General features: G+C 42.2%; 1 protein-coding gene across 2 annotated transcripts in view; it reads right to left on the reverse strand.

Annotated features, from left to right (window-relative positions):
* TCEANC2 (transcription elongation factor A N-terminal and central domain containing 2) overlaps positions 1-17,808 on the reverse strand; it is a 43,382-nt gene that overhangs the window by 17,991 nt on the left and 7,583 nt on the right. For both annotated transcript variants that reach the window (XM_047728762.1, XM_047728763.1), the window contains exon 3: positions 12,931-13,072. In XM_047728762.1, the coding sequence (XP_047584718.1) occupies positions 12,931-13,072 (142 nt within the window). The remainder of the gene's footprint in view (positions 1-12,930; positions 13,073-17,808) is intronic.

Genomic DNA, 17,808 nt, shown 5'->3' on the forward strand with positions numbered 1-17,808 from the left:
CAGCCATAAAGGACTGGAAGAGCTCTACATGTAGTAACATGGAAAGATGAATACTTTATTCAGGTTCTCTGAAGAGCACGCACAGTATGAGCCAATATTTACTTTTAAAATTATATTTGTGTATACATATAAGCACATAGATTTGTTTATAGCAGAGAAATAAGTCTAAAGAATTTATAACAAAATCATTAACCGGGGTCTCCTCTGAGCAGTAGGACTGCACGCGTCTGCGCAGTTCAGCTCCGTCGTGCAGACAGGCTCAACCTATAAACAATCCTAAAAGCACGGGCTGTGCTTCTCTCTCTTCTGCTGGCTACGTATGTCTTACCTAACCTTTAATTATTGGTGAATCCGAGCTGGGCCACTGAACTTGGTCTCTTCTCTTTTTTCTCCACCTGCTCTCCCTGAGTAACCTTACCCACTCCTGTGGTCCAACTGCCATCCGCAAGCAGATGACTCCCAAATATGAATCTCTAGCCCAGAGGCTCTCACTGGGCACAAGACCCAAATGTCTAGTCTCTGGACACCTCCATCTGCTTCTTTTGCAAGTGCCTCAACTCGATACTTTTAAAAAATTTATTTAAATTCAGTTAATTAACATATAGTGTATTATTCGTTTTAGAGGTAGAGTTCAATGATTCATCAGTTGTATATAATTCCCAGTGCCTTTCTGAATGCCCATCACCCAGTTACCCCATCCCCTGATTGGAAGCAATCCTCAGTTTGTTTCCTATGATTAAGTAACTCAACATTTCTAAAACGGAGAATGGAATGCATTATTATCCCCCTCAGTCCCTCTTCCTGTACTTCCTGTACTTGGCACCATCATTCACCCATCATTTCAGGCTCCTTAACATTTTTTATCTTTCCCTTTCCTCCTCACCCCCTCTTCTTCCTCACTGCTACCCTAATTCACGTCCTCACCACCTTTCTGCAAGTTTACTGCAGAGACATACTAACCAAACTCTGTCGCCAGTGTGGCCTTCTCCAACTCATCCTCATTACTCAAGTCAAAATAACTTTTGAGAAACACAATTTGAGGGGCACCTGGGTGGCTCGGTCAGTTAAGCATCTGCCTCTTGGTTTTGGCTCAGGTCATGATCCCAGGGTCCTGAGACTGAGCTGGCATCAGGCTCTGCGCTCAGTGGGGAGACTGCCTGAAGATTATCTCTCTCTGCCTCTGCCGCAACACACACACACACACACACACACACACACAGGCACACACATACCCTTTCTCAAAACATAAATTTTTAAAAACACAATTTGAAGGGTGCCTGGGAGGCTCAGTCCATTAAGTGGCTGCCTTCAGCTCAGGTCATGATCCCAGGGTCCTGGGATCGAGTCCCATATCAGGCTCTCTGCTCAGCTGGGAGCCTGCTTCTCTCTCTCCCTCTGCCTGCTGCTCCCCCTGCTTATGCTCTCTCTGTTCCCCTCTCACTGTCAAATAAATAAATAAATCTTTAAAACAAAACAAAACACAATTTGATCTCATTACGTCCTTACCAAAAGCCCTTCAACGGCTCTCTCCACTGCCCTTAAATTAATTCCTAAGTATAACATTCAAGCTCTCAATGACCTGGAAGCTCTTTGGCCTTACCTTTCACCTTATCACCCCGCTTCCTCCTTCCGGTCACCCCCAGCCCTTCTGCCCCTTGGCTTTCATGCAGTAAGTTCCAGTTGTGGAGAGCAACTTGCAGGTCCTTGTTTCAGGTCAGGCCTTCTGGCCTTCTTCCATTTCTATGCCTTAGCTCACACTGTTCCCTCTGCCTAGAATGTTTAAATGCCCACCTTCCCCTCTAAACTGTAAACATCTTGAGGGCAGAATGCCATACCTTACTTCAAGTTATAGTCCCAGCTCCTGGCATGGGGCCTAGCAGAGCACAATCAATAAATGTTTGCTGAACTGAATCAAACAGTTAAATAAAAACCATTAACATTTGGCTTTCAAATTGCTTATGTACTCACATTTGAATATGGATGCAATTGATTGGAGAAATCACACAACTGCAAACAAAATAATGGAACTATACTACAAAGAACTGAATCCAAAGGCGCTGGGAAAATGAAAAGTTTCTAATTCTTACCCATTGTGAAGAATTCTTCCTGCTTACCATTCCAGATTGTATGTGAATTATCCCATTTAATTTTTATAACTAAACAATGAATTAAATACTAGTATTATATCACCTTTTACCAATGAGAAAATGAAGCTCGGAAAAGTAACCTGCCCAGGGTTTTGCATCTACTAAGTGTTAAGCCAGGATCTGAACACACATGGCCTGACGACAGAGCCTGCACCCTAAACCCAGAATTCCTTGTACCTCTCTGTCATTAGGGACTGGCACATAGGGAGTGTTCAACGAAGCTCTGTTGACATACTGCTCTTCAACTTCTTGCTGTTCCCAAATCAGAAAAGAGCACAGGCCTTAAGAGCACAGAGCACTGGCCGAAGGGCAGAAGGCTTCACCTCTCAATCCAGGGCAAGGGGGTCACCTCACAGATGCCCCACAGGGTCCCCGCCCAGACTGGTCAGGACATGCTGCCAAACCAGTGAAGCCCTCCCAGAAAGGACAGTACCAAAAGGGAGCCCAGAAGGATACAAGATTTGCCAGCAAGCAGGTGACAGCAGGAAAGGCCGTCAGTCTGGGGCAGGAAAAGACAAGAGAGGGCATCTAGGAAACCCTTTTCTCAAGAAAAAACAAAACAAGACAAAATAATAAATTTTAGATCAGAGAGGGAATTTCATGGTAACAATAACAACAGTTATTGTGCTACTGTGCTAAATGCTGTACCTACTTCACCTCGTTTAAGCCTCAGAACAGGTAGGTGCTGTTATGATTCCCCATTTTGGAATCTTTACCTTGATAAAGAACCCAAGGACCTAGAAATTCAGTGGCTTATGGGATATGGCAAGTAAGAAGTGGGACCAGTTTTCAAATGTAGGCAGTGTGGCTCTAGACCTCATGCCTTAACCCTATACTCATGCCCCTGGTGATGATACAGTCCTACCTCTTCCCGATCAAGATGAAAAAATGTGAGGCTCTGTGACCTTTCCCCAAGGTCACAAGTTGGTCAGTGGCTACATCAAGGAAGTTAATGATCTGCAAAGTCATTATTTGCTCCATGAAGTTTATGTTTGAAAGCAGGCAGTGCCACTGGCTGGTCTCATGATCTAAGTCAAGTCCCCTAGGTTTAAGGGCAAGGGGTTTCTGCATCCCAGAACACTGGTAAGACAAATTCCCTGCAGGAAGCAGTCTTTTGCTCATTTGACAAACCTTACCAAATACGAAGTATGTACCAGGCTTTGTGCTAGACACTGGGACAGAATGTTGAACAAGACAATCCTGTACCCAAGGAGCCCCAGGTAGTTCTTAGCATAGGAGAAGACACCTAAACAAAACAAAATACACAAAAGTGTTACTGGTAGGTCCAGGATCCTAAGACGTATTGAAGGGGAACTCCAGGGAGGGTCAGAAGGACAGAGAGTTGATTCAGCTGACAAAAAGGCCAGGGAACACCATGAAAAGAGGCAATTCTTGTCTTGAGTCTTGATAATGATTCAAGAAGAGAAGGAGCACAGTGAAGGAGAAAATGGAACCTGAACTAGCATGGTATAATTTAAGGACTGTGGGAAGCAAAGTAATGATCGTCAAGGATGTCCATGCCCCAATCCTCAGAACCTGTGAACATGTTACCTTATGTGGAAAATTGAACTTTGACAAGATTAAGGTTAAGGACCCTGAGATGGGAAGATCAGCCTGAATTATCTAAGTGGGCCCAATCTAATCACACAGGTCTTTAAAAGTAGAAGAGACAGAAGGCTTGTGTCAGAGAGATAAGATATGAGAATTCGACCTACCATTGCCAGCTCTGCAGATGAAGGAAGGGAACCATAAACCACGGAATGTAGGTGCTTCTAGAAACAGGAAAAGGCAAAGAAACCGATTCTTCCCTAAAGAATCCAGGAAGGAATGTAGCCTTGCCAACACCTTGATTTTAGTCCAATGAGAACTGTCTTCTGACCTATGAAACTGTAAGATAATAAATCTGCATTTCAAGGTTTTAAACCACTAATTTTGTGGCAATTTGTCAGGGCATTATTCAATAGAAAAGGAATACAAGAATCTATAAGAAGTTCAAGATTGCTGAAGCAATGACACAATCTATTGGACAACTTGAAAAGAACAGGCCATCTGAAAGGTCCTTGCCACGAACTTATTCTATAACCTTGAGCAAGTTAAATCACAAACCCATTCATTCACCCACTCACTAACTCATTTATTCATTCAACAAACATTTTTGGCTTCACACAGAAGACTGGGTTTCACCTGGGTCTTGAGGGGCAAGCAAGAATTTACCATGGACAAAGGTGTACTTTTAGGTTTCAAGAGATGACATGACATGATATAAATACATCATAGCTTTGTCACTTATTATTTGGTTTTCTGACCAAGGGCAAATTACTTCAAACTCTCTAAGCCTCAGTTTTCCCATTTGTAAAATGGAGAAAATTGTAACATTCCCCTCATACGACTGTTATCTGGATCAAATGAGATCATAGATGGGGAAGTACTTTGTGGGTACAGGGTTTTTCGGTGTTGTTGACCAATCATAAATGAAAATAAGACATCTCTGAAATCAGATCAATAGGACAGACATATAATTTTCCCATAATAGTCATATGTGCAGTATTGCAAAAGGGGCCATGCTTGCTCCCCCAGTTAAGAGGGCAAGGCCTGACCCCACCGCCTTACCAGACATTTACCCCATACCCCTTGCCCACTTATTTCCTCTATAACCAAGGTATCTAGTCACAGAACCCTTAATTCAGTGCCAGGTCCAAAGGCTTTTGCCCAGCCAGCCCCTGACTTTCCAGACCACTTGAGAAAAGTGAGGTCACACATTTCTTCTGTGTGTTAGGGTCTGCATGCCATTTTTCTGCCCTGCCTCTCTCCCTCTTCCTTTTTAATTACACTCCCTCTGTCTCTTCACTGGCTCCTCTTCTTCTTCCTACTTCCCCACCACAGACATTCTCTCAGGTTCAATCCTTTAGCCTTTTCTTTTACTTTTATTCAGAGAATTCAACCACTTAGGTGATTGTAAGCAAATGCTTCTGGGCAGATGACTTCCAAATACGTATTGTCCATCTTAAATCTCTCATCTGATTTCAATCCACTGTTCCAGCTGCCTGTTGAACATTTCTACCTAAAGAGTTTATGTCCCAGCAAAATCCTAGGCATGTTGACTAAAATGGGAATATCAAGAGAAAACTCCCATTTGGGGTACATAAGAAAAGGTACTAAATTCTGACTTAAGGAGGTATGTTTGAGCAGATGGCAGAACCCAAAGAAATGCTCTGATAAAATAAAGGCCCATATGGCTGGGGTCCAGGGCACGATGGCAGTCTGTCTGCTAACCAGGAAAGAACCCTGCCCCAAGAGACATGAGCTCTCATTACATTTCTGGTGCCAACCTCACTAAGTGGCCCTGGATAAGTCACTTCATCTCTCTGGGTCTGAGCTTCTTTGTTTATAAATTGAAGGAGCTAAATGGATTTGAAAGTGTTATGACATTGACTTTAGAGAATTCAGAAAAAGAAAACAAAAATGGTCAGATCTCAACAGTTAACAGGCAAATAATAAAAACAATTCACAAAAAGGGACAAAGTGCCAAAAAACACAGACAATTTATTCTGTGCAGCAAATGAAAACAAGATGCTATTTTTACCTATTAAATTAGTAAGATTTTAAGAAAGCAGCAGGAATATAAATCGGAACATTTCTAAAAGTCTTAAGTTTCAAAAATTAGTGAGGACAGGGGATACATACCCAAGAGTCACCTGAATTAAGTGACCTCAGTTAAACTGGAGAAGTGGACAAGCTCTCCGGTTAAGTTGTTTCTTTCTTTAAAGATTTTATTTCTTTATTTGAGAGAGAGAGAGACAGAACATGAGCATCAGCACGAGCACGAGCTCGGAGGGAGGAGGCAGAGGGAGAAGGAGAATCAGATTCCCGGCTGAGCAGGGAGCCCAATGAGGGGCTTGAATCCAGGATCCTGAGATCATGACCTGAGCTGAAGGCAGATGCTCAACTGACTGAGCTACCCAGAGGCCCTTCTGGTTAAGTACTTCTAAAGCAGTGGACTGAGGTCTGAGATTTGGGAACAGCACCGTCTGTTAAGGGAAAGGGATGAGAACAAAGAAACAGAGAAAGGCAGGAAGTGGGATATATAAAGCTAGAGCGAGCCATGGAGAACATCTTTGTCCTTGTCATTTTCACTGATTTGATCAATATATCCTGAGCTGCTGCTATATGCCGCACTAACAGCTGAAACATGCTGGTGAATAAAAGAGCAATGTCCTGCGAACACAGAGCTGCTAGTTATGAAATAACAAAGAAGCAGATAAATGAGTCATTATAAACTCAGATAGGGGGTATGAAAGAAATAAACATATAAAAAAAGAAATTAACATATAAAAAATAGACACAGAATTGGGAAGAAGTTCAGTGCCATTAATGTCAACAGAAAAGAGAGTAATCAATGGTCTCAAGTTCACAGTCCTGGGAAGATGAGAAATGAGACAAGACTACTGGATTTGGATAGAAAGAAATCACTTGTGTCCTGCAAGGAAAGAACAGTGGTATGGAGAAGCCAGGACACAAAGGGTTCTTTTTTTTTTTTTTTTTAAAGATTTTATTTATTTATTTGACAGAGAGAGATCACAAGTAGACAGAGAGGCAGGCAGAGAGAGAGAGAGAGAGAGAGGGAAGCAGGCACCCCTGCTGAGCAGAGAGCCCAATGCGGGACTCGATCCCAGGACCCTGAGATCATGACCTGAGCCAAAGGCAGCGGCTTAATCCACTGAGCCACCCAGGCGCCCCGACAGAAAGGGTTCTAATGAAGGAGTGAGGAGGGGCAGAAATGGGAGTTGTATCAATCATTTTTAAAGGAATGTGGCTATAAAAGACAGAAAGAGCCGGAGGAGAGGACAACACAGAGAAAGGCATATTGGTGTCCTCATTCCCTCTCACTTCCACAGTCAGACCTTGCTTAGGCTGGTCCCTTCTCCCAGACAAGGTCCCTCTGTGAGCCTGTCACTCAGCAGGTTAGTGTCTCCTCTGTTCCAAAAATCAGAACTTTCTTCCATCTCACATTCCCTTTCTGATACTGCTGCCTCTCTTTTCTTTCAATACAAACCTTTTTTTTTTTTTTTTAAGATTTTATTTATTTATTTGACACAGAGATAGAGAGCACAGGCAGAGAGGCAGGCAGAGGGAAGGGGAGAAGCAGGCTCTCTGCTGAGCAGTGAGCCTGATGCAGGGCTCCATCCCAGGACCCTGGGATCATGACCTGAGCCAAAGGCAGACACTTAACTGACTGAGCCAACCAGGTGCCCCTCAAAACAAAACTTCCTGAAAGAGTTGTCTACTATCAGTTTCATTTCCTTATCTCCTCCTCTCTCTTCAAGGTTCTGCTCCCAACCTTGCCTTTGAAACTGTCTTTACCAAAATCGTTAAAGACCCTACTTTGCAAAATCCAACATTCACATTTCTAGATCTCATTTATTTGGCCCTTTGACAACAATGGGCATGCTGATCTCGGCCACCACCCCTCCATCCCCAGCAAATACCCGACTCCTTCCCACTGTATGACAGCATGCCCTCCTTTTTCCTTTCTGTTTCTCTGGTCACACCTTCTCAATTTCCTTTTGTAAGTCTCTTCAATATTGGTATGCTGTAGGATTTGGGACTTGGCTCTTAGCTTTTCTTATATATTCTCCCTGGACAAGGTTACTTCTTTCTATTGCCTCAATATCTGTTTATATGCTGATAACGACTCTCAAATAGATATATATGGTCTCTCCTTAGCTGCAGTCTTGTACATCCATCCAACGTCTTGTTGGACATTTCCTCTTGGCTGTCCCACAGTATGTCAAATACAGTAAGTCTAAAACTGAACTTTATTCCCATCTCTATAGTAATAAGTGGTACTGCCATCCACCAATTTGCCCATATTAGAAATATGGGCCTCAACCTTCATTTCTTTATCTTCATTCCCAACATCCAATAAAGGCTATGTCCTTTGGATTTTATTCCATTTATATCTCTTGATTCCAAGCACATGGCTCCATCCCCATGATGACTATCCCATCCAGGCCACTCTCATTTCTCACCTAGACATTTTAATTGCTTTTTAACTGGTTTTCCCCTAGGTCTGCTTCTCTCCAACACTCTTACCATGTGGTGGAACATGATCTCAGGGTCTTGGGATAGAGCCCCGCATCTGGCTCTCTGCTCAGCGGGGAGCCTGCTGCCTCCTCTCTCTCTGCCTGTCTCTCTGCCTACTTGTGATCTCTGTCTGTCAAATAAATAAATAAATAAAATCTTTAAAAAAAAAAAGATGCAAATCTGAATATGTCAATCCTCTACTCAAAACCCTTCAATAACAACCACTTATTATCCTTAAGATCTCGGGCTTTATGGTGGACTAAAGCTACCCACCGCAATAGATTCTGGATAAAAGTCACCTCATTCCCTCCTCCAAGAAAGTAAGCAGAGGCTAAAGGAGTGGGGTTATCCTAAGGAGTGATGTTAACAGCAATGCTGCTGAAACTCTTAACTTTGGGCCAGTGGTAAAGTGGGAGAGCTAACTGTGGGACTCTGATACTGGGCTGGGATCCTTGAAGGGTGTGCTAAATATTCCAGGTCAGAAGTGGTCTTTGACTACTGGCAGAAACAAACAAACAAAAAGAGTTAATTCTCTAGAGGGAAGCTCCAACCTAACCCCACAGAATTCCCATGGATTAAAAGGGGGAAAAAAATGAGCTCACAATTAAAAATCAACAAGCATTCGGAAAGGCAAGCACCACAGAAGTCAGAAGAAACAAAGATTTAAATCCTCAAGGACTACAAGTACTAAAATAGATGAAGAATACAGAAGAACCATACATTAATATTTAAAGAAACAAAAGGCATAGGGGTGCCTGGATGGCCAGAGGGTTAAGTGTCTGACTTTGGCTCAGGTCATGACCTCAGGGCCAGGGATCAAGACCCAAGTTGGGCTCCACGCTCAGCAGGGCGTCTGCTTGTGGATTCTCTCTCCTTCTCCCTCCCCTCCCCCGCTACTTACACATGCAGGCTCTCACTCTCTCTCAAATAAATAAATAAATCTTAAAAAAAAATAAAGAAATAAAAGGCACAGTGAAAAGGATATACAAATACTATTGAAAAGAGACAGATTGGTGGGGGGAAACTTGTAAGAATGTAAAATGGCTTTGAAACAAAGAACTCCATGAATGGGCTAAACAGCAGATGAGAGTGAGCTGAAGAGGGAATTAATGACTTGGAAGATCTATATCTGAAGAAATTTCCTGGAATTCTGTGAGATAAGGAGATAGGATGACTGATAAGCTAACTGTTGAATTCCCAAATGAAGGAATAGCAAAAATGAAGGAGGCATTTTTGATGAGATAATAGCTGTAAAATTTCTACAAATGAACATAAATCTGCAGATCCGGGAAGCAAAATACATAAGAAATACGTGCTATGGTAGCCAGTCTACTAATAACCTCCAACGATCCTTAGCTCTTGGTATTCATAACCTGTATGCGGTTGCCCCTGGGGCGAGATTTTACCTGGGTTGGTCTGTGTGACCAACAGAATATGACAGAAGTGATAGCATGCCACTTCCAATTTCAAGATTTCCATGAAAGATGCTGTGGCATCCATCTTGGTTGCTCTCTCTCAGAGGGCTTGCTCTGGGTAACGTCAGCTGCCATGTCATGAGCAGCCATAAGGAGAAGCCCATGTGATGAGCAAGTGAGGCCTCCCACCAGCATTCCTTTTTTTTTTTTTTTTTAATTTTGTTTATTTACTTAACAGAGAGAGAGAGAGACTGTGAGAGAGGGAACACAAGCAAGGAGAGAGGGAGAGGGAGAAGCAGGCTTCCAGCTGAGCAGGAAGCCTGATGTGGGACTCAATCCCAGGATCCTGGGATCATGACCTGAGCCAAAGGCAGATGCTTAACGACTGAGCCACCCAGGCACCCCCAGCATTCCTTTGAATGAGACATTTTGAGATGCTCAAGCCCTAGTGAAGCTTTCAGATGATCACAGCCCCAGCCAATAGCTTGACAGTAACCTCTTAAGAGACCATGAATCAAACCACCCAAATAAGCAGCTTCCAGATTCCCGACCCTCTGAAAAACTATATGAGGTAACAAATACTTAAGCTGCTAAATTTGGGGGGACCTTTTACCCAGGGATGGGTAACTAATACACACACTAAAACCAAACAGACTTACAAAGAACCTTCTCCATCTGGTCCAGACTGTCTCCCATTTCACTTCTTGCCACACTCTTTCCAGCTTATTACATTTCAAACACACCAAGCTTTTAGTTTCCGGAATGCATCATGTTCTCCCCCACCTCCGGCCCTCTGTACAGCTCACATGATGTTCCCCACTTCCTAACATGTTCTTCAACACCTTCTTCTCTACTTCCAACGTGTATACTCTGTTGGCTAGCTTCTACCCATCATCAGAACACTCATCACACTATGATAAAGTCTTAAACTGTCTGCCCTTCCATTAGACTGCAGGATTCAAAAAGGGGGACAATATCTGTCTCCTTCACTATTACGCCAACACAGTTCCTAGCACAAAGAAAGTAGTCGGTAAATATGTGTCCCTTATAGCCCACAGGATAGAGACAGGCAGGAGTCTAAAGGTAGAAGAATATAAACATTCTCAGGCAATGATCCAAATCAATTTTCAGCCTAGCAACTGAAATAACTACAGCGGAACCGAGAAACCCCTATATTCCATATAACCTCAGGTTTAGGGAGGATTTGGGGTAGGGTTAGGACTCAAAAGTTGGATACTTTCCAGCTCCTCTGAAGTTAAGCCCCTGTGTTATGGTTTCATTATGATCCTTGAATTGAAATCTATGAACATTAGACACGCCCATTCTTTTTTTTTTTTTAATTTGTTTGTTTGACAGAAAGAACGAGAGAGCACAAGCAGACAAAGCAGCAGAGGGAGAGGGAGAAGCAGGCTCCCCACTGAGCAGGGAGCCCGATGTGGGGCTCAATCCCAGGACCCCAGGATCATGACACAAATCAAAAGCAGTCGCTTAACCAAGTGAGCCATCCAGGCGCCCCAGACACACCCATTCTTAAAAGCACACTCACAACTGTATTCAAAGGACAAACGGAAATAATATTTTTAAAAGTAATCTCTATGCCCAAAGTGGGGCTTGAACTCACAACCCTAAGGTTATGAGTCATATGCTCTACTGACTTAGCCAGCCAGGTCCCCCACAAACAGAAATATATATATATTTTTAAATGATCACCTGTTCTGTATTTGTAGGACAATTCCAGCCTATTCCATCGATATTTAAGATCTGATCAGAAATGGTGTTTGTGGTGTCTGCCTACACACACATACACACACACACACACACACACACACACACACACACACACACACAGAGGTCATTAAATATTAATCGCGAGTACCCTCTACTGGTGAAGACACCTTATCAGCCCATATGAATGGTCTTATTGCCCTCTAGTGACCACAACCTATAAAGAGAAAATCTAGCAGCAGATGGGAGAGTCTCCTTGGCCATCATGATAGGGTTTTACGTTCTTTAAGCATCTAATTTTCTCAGGTTCTGGTTTATATTACAGGGGTGCAACTCTCAGGACTCTTGGGGGGCCCTCTGGGGGATTTCACAGAGCTCTTGCCAGCTGTTAGCGCCAGTCTGAAGCTGCTCTCTCTTTTCCTTCTCATGAACAAGAGGTCAAGGGGAGGCAGAGAAGGCAATGGCTGCACTAGCGAGGGCAAGAACAGCAGCTGTGAATGACTACCTTGGACTCCCTAGGGAGTCGGGAGCAGCTTGAGGAACACATGGTGGTCCTCCCTCGCATATTATTCACAGTTGTGTACTCTACTAAAATGGCAATTCAACCAAGTCCCCAACTTACCTTTTAAATATCTCAATGCTGTAATAAATGATGTAGTGGCAAATGTTGCTATCATTTTGTTTTTACAAACCACACTCTGCGAGTTATTTCGACTCAAGACAGAAAAGCCGAGATTAAACATCAAGATTTAGCTGAAATGTCATCTCTTCTATGAAGCCTTTTCTGAATTCCCCAGATGTAAGTGACTGCTCTGTCCTTTGTGCCAGCATGTGCCTTGTACAGATCAGAAGGATAGCCAGGATATTATTTATAGGTTTCTGTTCATAACCTACAATATTTTCTGCTCCTGATGTCTACGTGCTTGTTTCTCCCACCAAACCCTAAGTTCCTTGAGGTCACGTCTCAGACATCTCTGCAAAACCAGCATCAAACACACTTAAAAAAGTTATCCTTAGGGGCGCCTGGGTGGCTCAGTGGGTTAAGCCTCTGCCTTCAGCTCAGGTCATGATCTCAGGGTCCTGTGATCAAGCCCCGTATTGGACTCTCTGTTCAGCAGGGAGCCTGCTACCCCGCCCCCCCGCCTGCCTCTCTGCCTACCTGTGATCTCTCTCTGTGTCAAATAAATAAATTAAAAAAAAGAAAAAGTTATCCTTAGATCACTGATGGTTACCAGTCCATGAGTTAAGTACAGAAACTGATGTAAGCATTTAGAAACTTTAATAGCAATTTAACCAAGTAATTCTGTATCTGCTGAATCTAATGAAAAAGCAAAAAAAAAAGTAGGGCATGTATTTTGTATATTTTCTTTTTCTGGCAATTTTAATTATATATTATAAATATACTGGTCTGCAACCAATGGAGAATTTTTTAAACAATGGTCCTTCACCACAGATAATTTGGGAAGTACTGATATGATAAATAACTTAATGTTTGAGGGAGGGAGGAAAGGAAGGAGACAAAATACAAGCACTTTTCCTAAAATTCAGAAGGAACATACCTATCCTTGTTGATTTTAACACTTCCCTGGAGGGTATTTTCTTCTTTAATTCTCGTAAAGCTTCCACTAGATTCTCTCTGGTCTGATCAGGAAGCTCCAACGTAGTTTTCCATCTTTTTATGTCTTCTATAACCACAACTCTCTGGGAAAAAGAAAAGTCATTTGGAAAATGGAACATTTTCATTAGAAAAACATCTGCCTTCACCTGAGCTAATGGGGCTCCTATTGACATATGAATTATTGATTATGACCTGAACCAAAGCACAGTGTGTATGATGGCCCCAAATGATGGGTAATTGCTTAAAAGCAGGTCCCGCTTACTGCAAATCAGGAAGAGAGTTACATCTATTAGGAAAAGTGCAAGTTTTAATCTAACCATGTCAGACACCGCTGGGCACTTAGCAGAGAGAGGCAATAAGGATGAGAACAAAAGAAAAACGATACTAAGGTGATCCAACCCTATAGCTCACTTAAGTGTCTTAATTCACACGCAAGGATGGAGAGTGAGGAAGTCATAAAGGCATATTTATTTCAACAATAAAAAGCATGCCTCAACAGCTCCCCACTTCCTACATGATAAAATTCAAACTCTCTTATTTGAAAAAAAAAAAAAAAACTTAAAAACTTCAAACGCATAAAAAGGTAGAGTAACAGTAATTGAAAAAAGTTAACATTTTGCCATTTTGCATAAAATAACAAAACATTCTAAAGTTTGTCTCCTTATATCTTCTCCTGTTTCTAAAAGAAATCGCCACCTTAAAGTTGACATACATCTTTGCACTAAGTGTAGAATAGAAACAATTAAGGAATCTGGGTGAAGGGGATGGGGTTGTGATCTTTGCAACTGTTCTGTAATTGTGAAATTATTTTGACTACAAATTTAAAGAAAAATTAAACTGGAGGGATGCCTGGGTGGCTCAGTTGGTTAAGCAGCTGCCTTCGGCTCAGGTCATGATCCCAGCGTCCTGGGATCGAGTCCCACATCGGGCTCCTTGCTTGGCGGGGAGCCTGCTTCTCCCTCTGCCTGCCATTCTGTCCACCTGTGCTCGCTCTCTCTCCCTCTCTCTCTGACAAATAAAAAAAAAAAAAAGAAAAATTAAACTGGAAGATGAAAGAGTAAAGTTGCTTTTATAATTACAGAAAAAAAAAATCTTATCTTGCATGGTTACTATGCTGGGGGAGGTGGGTCCAGTTAGGGAAAGGAAGGGGGCACAGAGGGTTCTGGGATTCTGGTAACGTTCTGTTTCTTGGCTCTGGATACTGGTGACACAGATGTGCTCACTTTGTGAAAAATCTGTCAAAATGTCCACTCATGATTTGTCCACTTTTCTATACGCAGACTATAGTTCAATAAAAAGCAACTAAAAAAAAAATGTGTCAATTCCCTTCCCTGGCTAGGGTCTGCTTCCAGCCTAGCATAGGGAGATGTTGGACTCCTGGCCCCATCTGTGCTTCCCCTCCTCCCCTCATCTGCTTGTTTGCTTTGACCTCTGACCCTTCCAAGTTACAAGCTGGGAAAAGGAGCAGTAAGGGAAAGCCTTCACTTCTTTTGTGATACTCCCTCAAGTGTGCTCTCTAGACTCGGCAGCCATGTAAAGCGGACTGTTTGGACTGTTTTTCTTGTATGGGATGCTTCTGTGGTTCCCTGGAGACCTCCCATTGTTTTGAGATGGCACCTGCAGTTCTGGGAATGTTGGCCATGCCTCCTCATTCAGCCAGCCGATGACACATCCCTGGTTTTTGACAAACCACTTTACAGACTCTCTCTGTAGGGGTGTCACTGTCCTTCCAAGAATCCTTTTGAAGCTAACCCCTTTAATTCTACTCCAGGCCAGCCAGCATTTTCTCTGTTGTACCCACATCTTTGCCCTGAAGAATTCTAAGGGTTAACAGCCTTCCCATACAGCCACTCCTTCTTTTTAGACTTTCCCAGGCACGGGTCTGGTCTCTGTGCGCACCAGCTCCAGGAACAGAGGTCCAGTTCTCCAAGGGAAAATACCACAGCCCTCCCACTTTATCCAAATGAACTCTCTCTCCTCTCCAGCTTTTTTTTTCCTCCTCTCTTCCTTTAATGTCAACCTTCTTCATAGCCTAGAGTAGGCGATGCGTTCAGGATTCCAAAACTGGTCTTCATGTACTGCCTTCAAAAGTTCTACAGTCTACAGTCTAGAATCTCGTTTGGGAACACACTCTCCTTTGTTCTCAGCCTTTAGGTGCTTTAGCCAAAAATGAGAAAAGTCCTTTGTTATGATTTGCTACAGTATAAAGCAGTATCATTAGTGCTAAATGGTATGTAAAATAAATAAACAAAACCAGGTAAGGGGTTATATTCCATAGGAAGAAGGTGTAAAGTATAAACATAACATTCTGCAAAAGGCTTTTTTACTCATTATATTTTCTCGATTCATTCATACTGATATACATAAACCCAGCTGATCCATGTAATAGTAATGAATAATATTCCATTATTTTTATATACACATGTCTTACAATTCTAAAATGTATTCCCCTAATGGTTATCTAGGGTCTCCCTACCCCATATTTTTCCAGTTATAAACACTGCTTGGATGAACTCCCGCCTGTGACGTATTCAATACTGTCTTCCATCTCTTGACTTTCAACTTTTCTGGGTCATTACGCTTTAAAGAGCCTATGGTGGCTTTATTTTGTACCCATCCACCACCCAATCTGAGCATCTCTATCTTTTTAACAGGCAAGGGTAATCCATTTGCACTTATTATAGGCACAGATATAACTGGAAACACATTCTCTTTGCTTCTTTTTCTTTTCCTTTCTTATCTTTGCTTTTAAGTTTAGGTTTCTTTGATCTTGTTTTTCTTTACGGGTTGGAAATGATATATCCTATTGCTATCATTTTAGTGTTTACCCTTACAAGTTTTAAGATGTAAGCTCAGTGAAATCTATGAGTGTACTCATCATAAGCCTCTACTGTGGAAACCCCTATTAGAAATATAAACAACTTGTCTGTCCTTCGTGTACCTTTTCTTTCATATTTTTCTCCATTTCTCTGTGATGCATTCTAAGCGATTTCCTCACATCAAGCTTCCAATCCACCATTTCTCTCTGTAGCTCCAGCTAGTCTACTTTTAATCCATTCAACCTTGTTTCTGCATTAGCACATAATTTTTTCATCAGATGGCTTAACATTTCCCTCAAAAATCTGCCCACTTCCTTTTCATACTATCCTGTTCTTTTAATTTCTAGTCTTTTATCTCTGTGAAAATTCACATAGAGATCTCTTTGAGATTATACTCTTATCGCCAATTCTTGGCATAGAAATGCTATTATTTATCTCTGTCTGCTCATCCTCCCTCCAGGAAATCAGTTTTCTTGGAGAGTTTGTAATTTTGACCATGAGTTCATCTTTTTTTTTTTTAATCTTCAAGTTTTTATCTTTTTTTTTTTAAGAGTTTATTTATTTATTTGACAGACAGAGATCACAGGTAGACAGAGAGAGATGGGGGGCAAGCAGGCTCCCCGCTAAGCAGAGAGCCTGACATGGGGCTCAATCCCAGGACCCTGAGATCATGACCTGAGCCGAAGGCAGGGGCTTAACCCACAGCCACTCAGGCGCCCCACCATGAGTTCATCTTTAATGGAGACTGTTCTCTATGGAAATCTGGTGCCCCAGGTTGTGAGGTGTTTTAACAGGGAAATCTCACATTTGCCTTGGCCAAAGCCTCTGGATTTCTGTTTCTATACCAGTTTTTATGCTATTTTTTTTTTCAGTTTTGCCCAGAGTGTAAATTTAAAACTATGCATAGTCATAAGAGTGGGGTTCTAATTTATTGTAGTCAATTCTTTTCCCTTCCAAAACCCCTGAGCAGATTACAGTCTCATGCTGTTTCCTTGGACTAGTGGATGGCATGTTTCTAGTTCATTTTTCACAAACTTGGTAGACCTGTTTTAGCTCCCAGCTGCAGGTGGAAATTATTAGCCTAAGCCCTTATCTGCAGTTCCCATACTGGCCCTAAATCTCACACCCCAAGCATTATATCTGGCTTCATAAAACTGTTTAGCTTCTGCTCCCCCTTAAAGCTCAGGGTTTGAATTTCCTCTCTCTTCCTGGCATCTGAGGATTTCTCTTTCTTGCTTTCAAGCTCAGCTCTGTATTAGAGACCTTTTATCCAGCGTTTCCACATGGTTGGAAAGAGGTTAGGGATTCCACATCAGACCATTCCAGTATAGGGAACTATAGAAACCCACACTCTAGCATGGCATAAAAGGCCTTACCTGACTTGGCTGCTGACATCTTTTTCAGCATCACATTTGGTCCAACTATAGCAAACTATTTGAAGCTGCCTAAATGAACTGCAGTATTTCACACCCTCTGCCTGGGATGCTCTTATTTTGCCTCAACCATATGATAAACAACTGTTTATATTTGAAGACTCTTTTCAAACATCCCTTCTGAGGCCTTTCTTGACTCTCTCATACCAAACTTGACCACACCCCCTTTTGGGTCCTCTGTAATGTGGACATACTTCTATTACCGTATCTGCCTTTAATGCACATACTTTTTAAAGGCTGTCTTCCCCTCTGACTAGGAGCCATTTGAGGGTTGGTACAATTTATCTGTCTCGCTAGCCCCAATGCACAGTAGGTATAATTGAAGAAAGCCATCTCTACCCATAAGGACTGAAGTCCAGTATAGTTTTCAGATCTGAAATTTTAGGTCAGAAATAGGAAAATCTACAGTCAATTCCAGAACAGAAGAATTCCATATATATCTGAGAATCTTTCCTTATTTCTGTCCAAATATGGGCCCCAAAATAGGTATTTCAAGTTGTTCTCTGAATTAGTTAGAGGGACAAGGGAAGCGGACACAGGGTATCAAAGGGGAAGCTACATGAGTAG

The sequence above is a fragment of the Lutra lutra genome, chromosome 4 (assembly GCF_902655055.1).
Source record: "Lutra lutra chromosome 4, mLutLut1.2, whole genome shotgun sequence".
Lineage (NCBI taxonomy): Eukaryota > Metazoa > Chordata > Mammalia > Carnivora > Mustelidae > Lutra > Lutra lutra.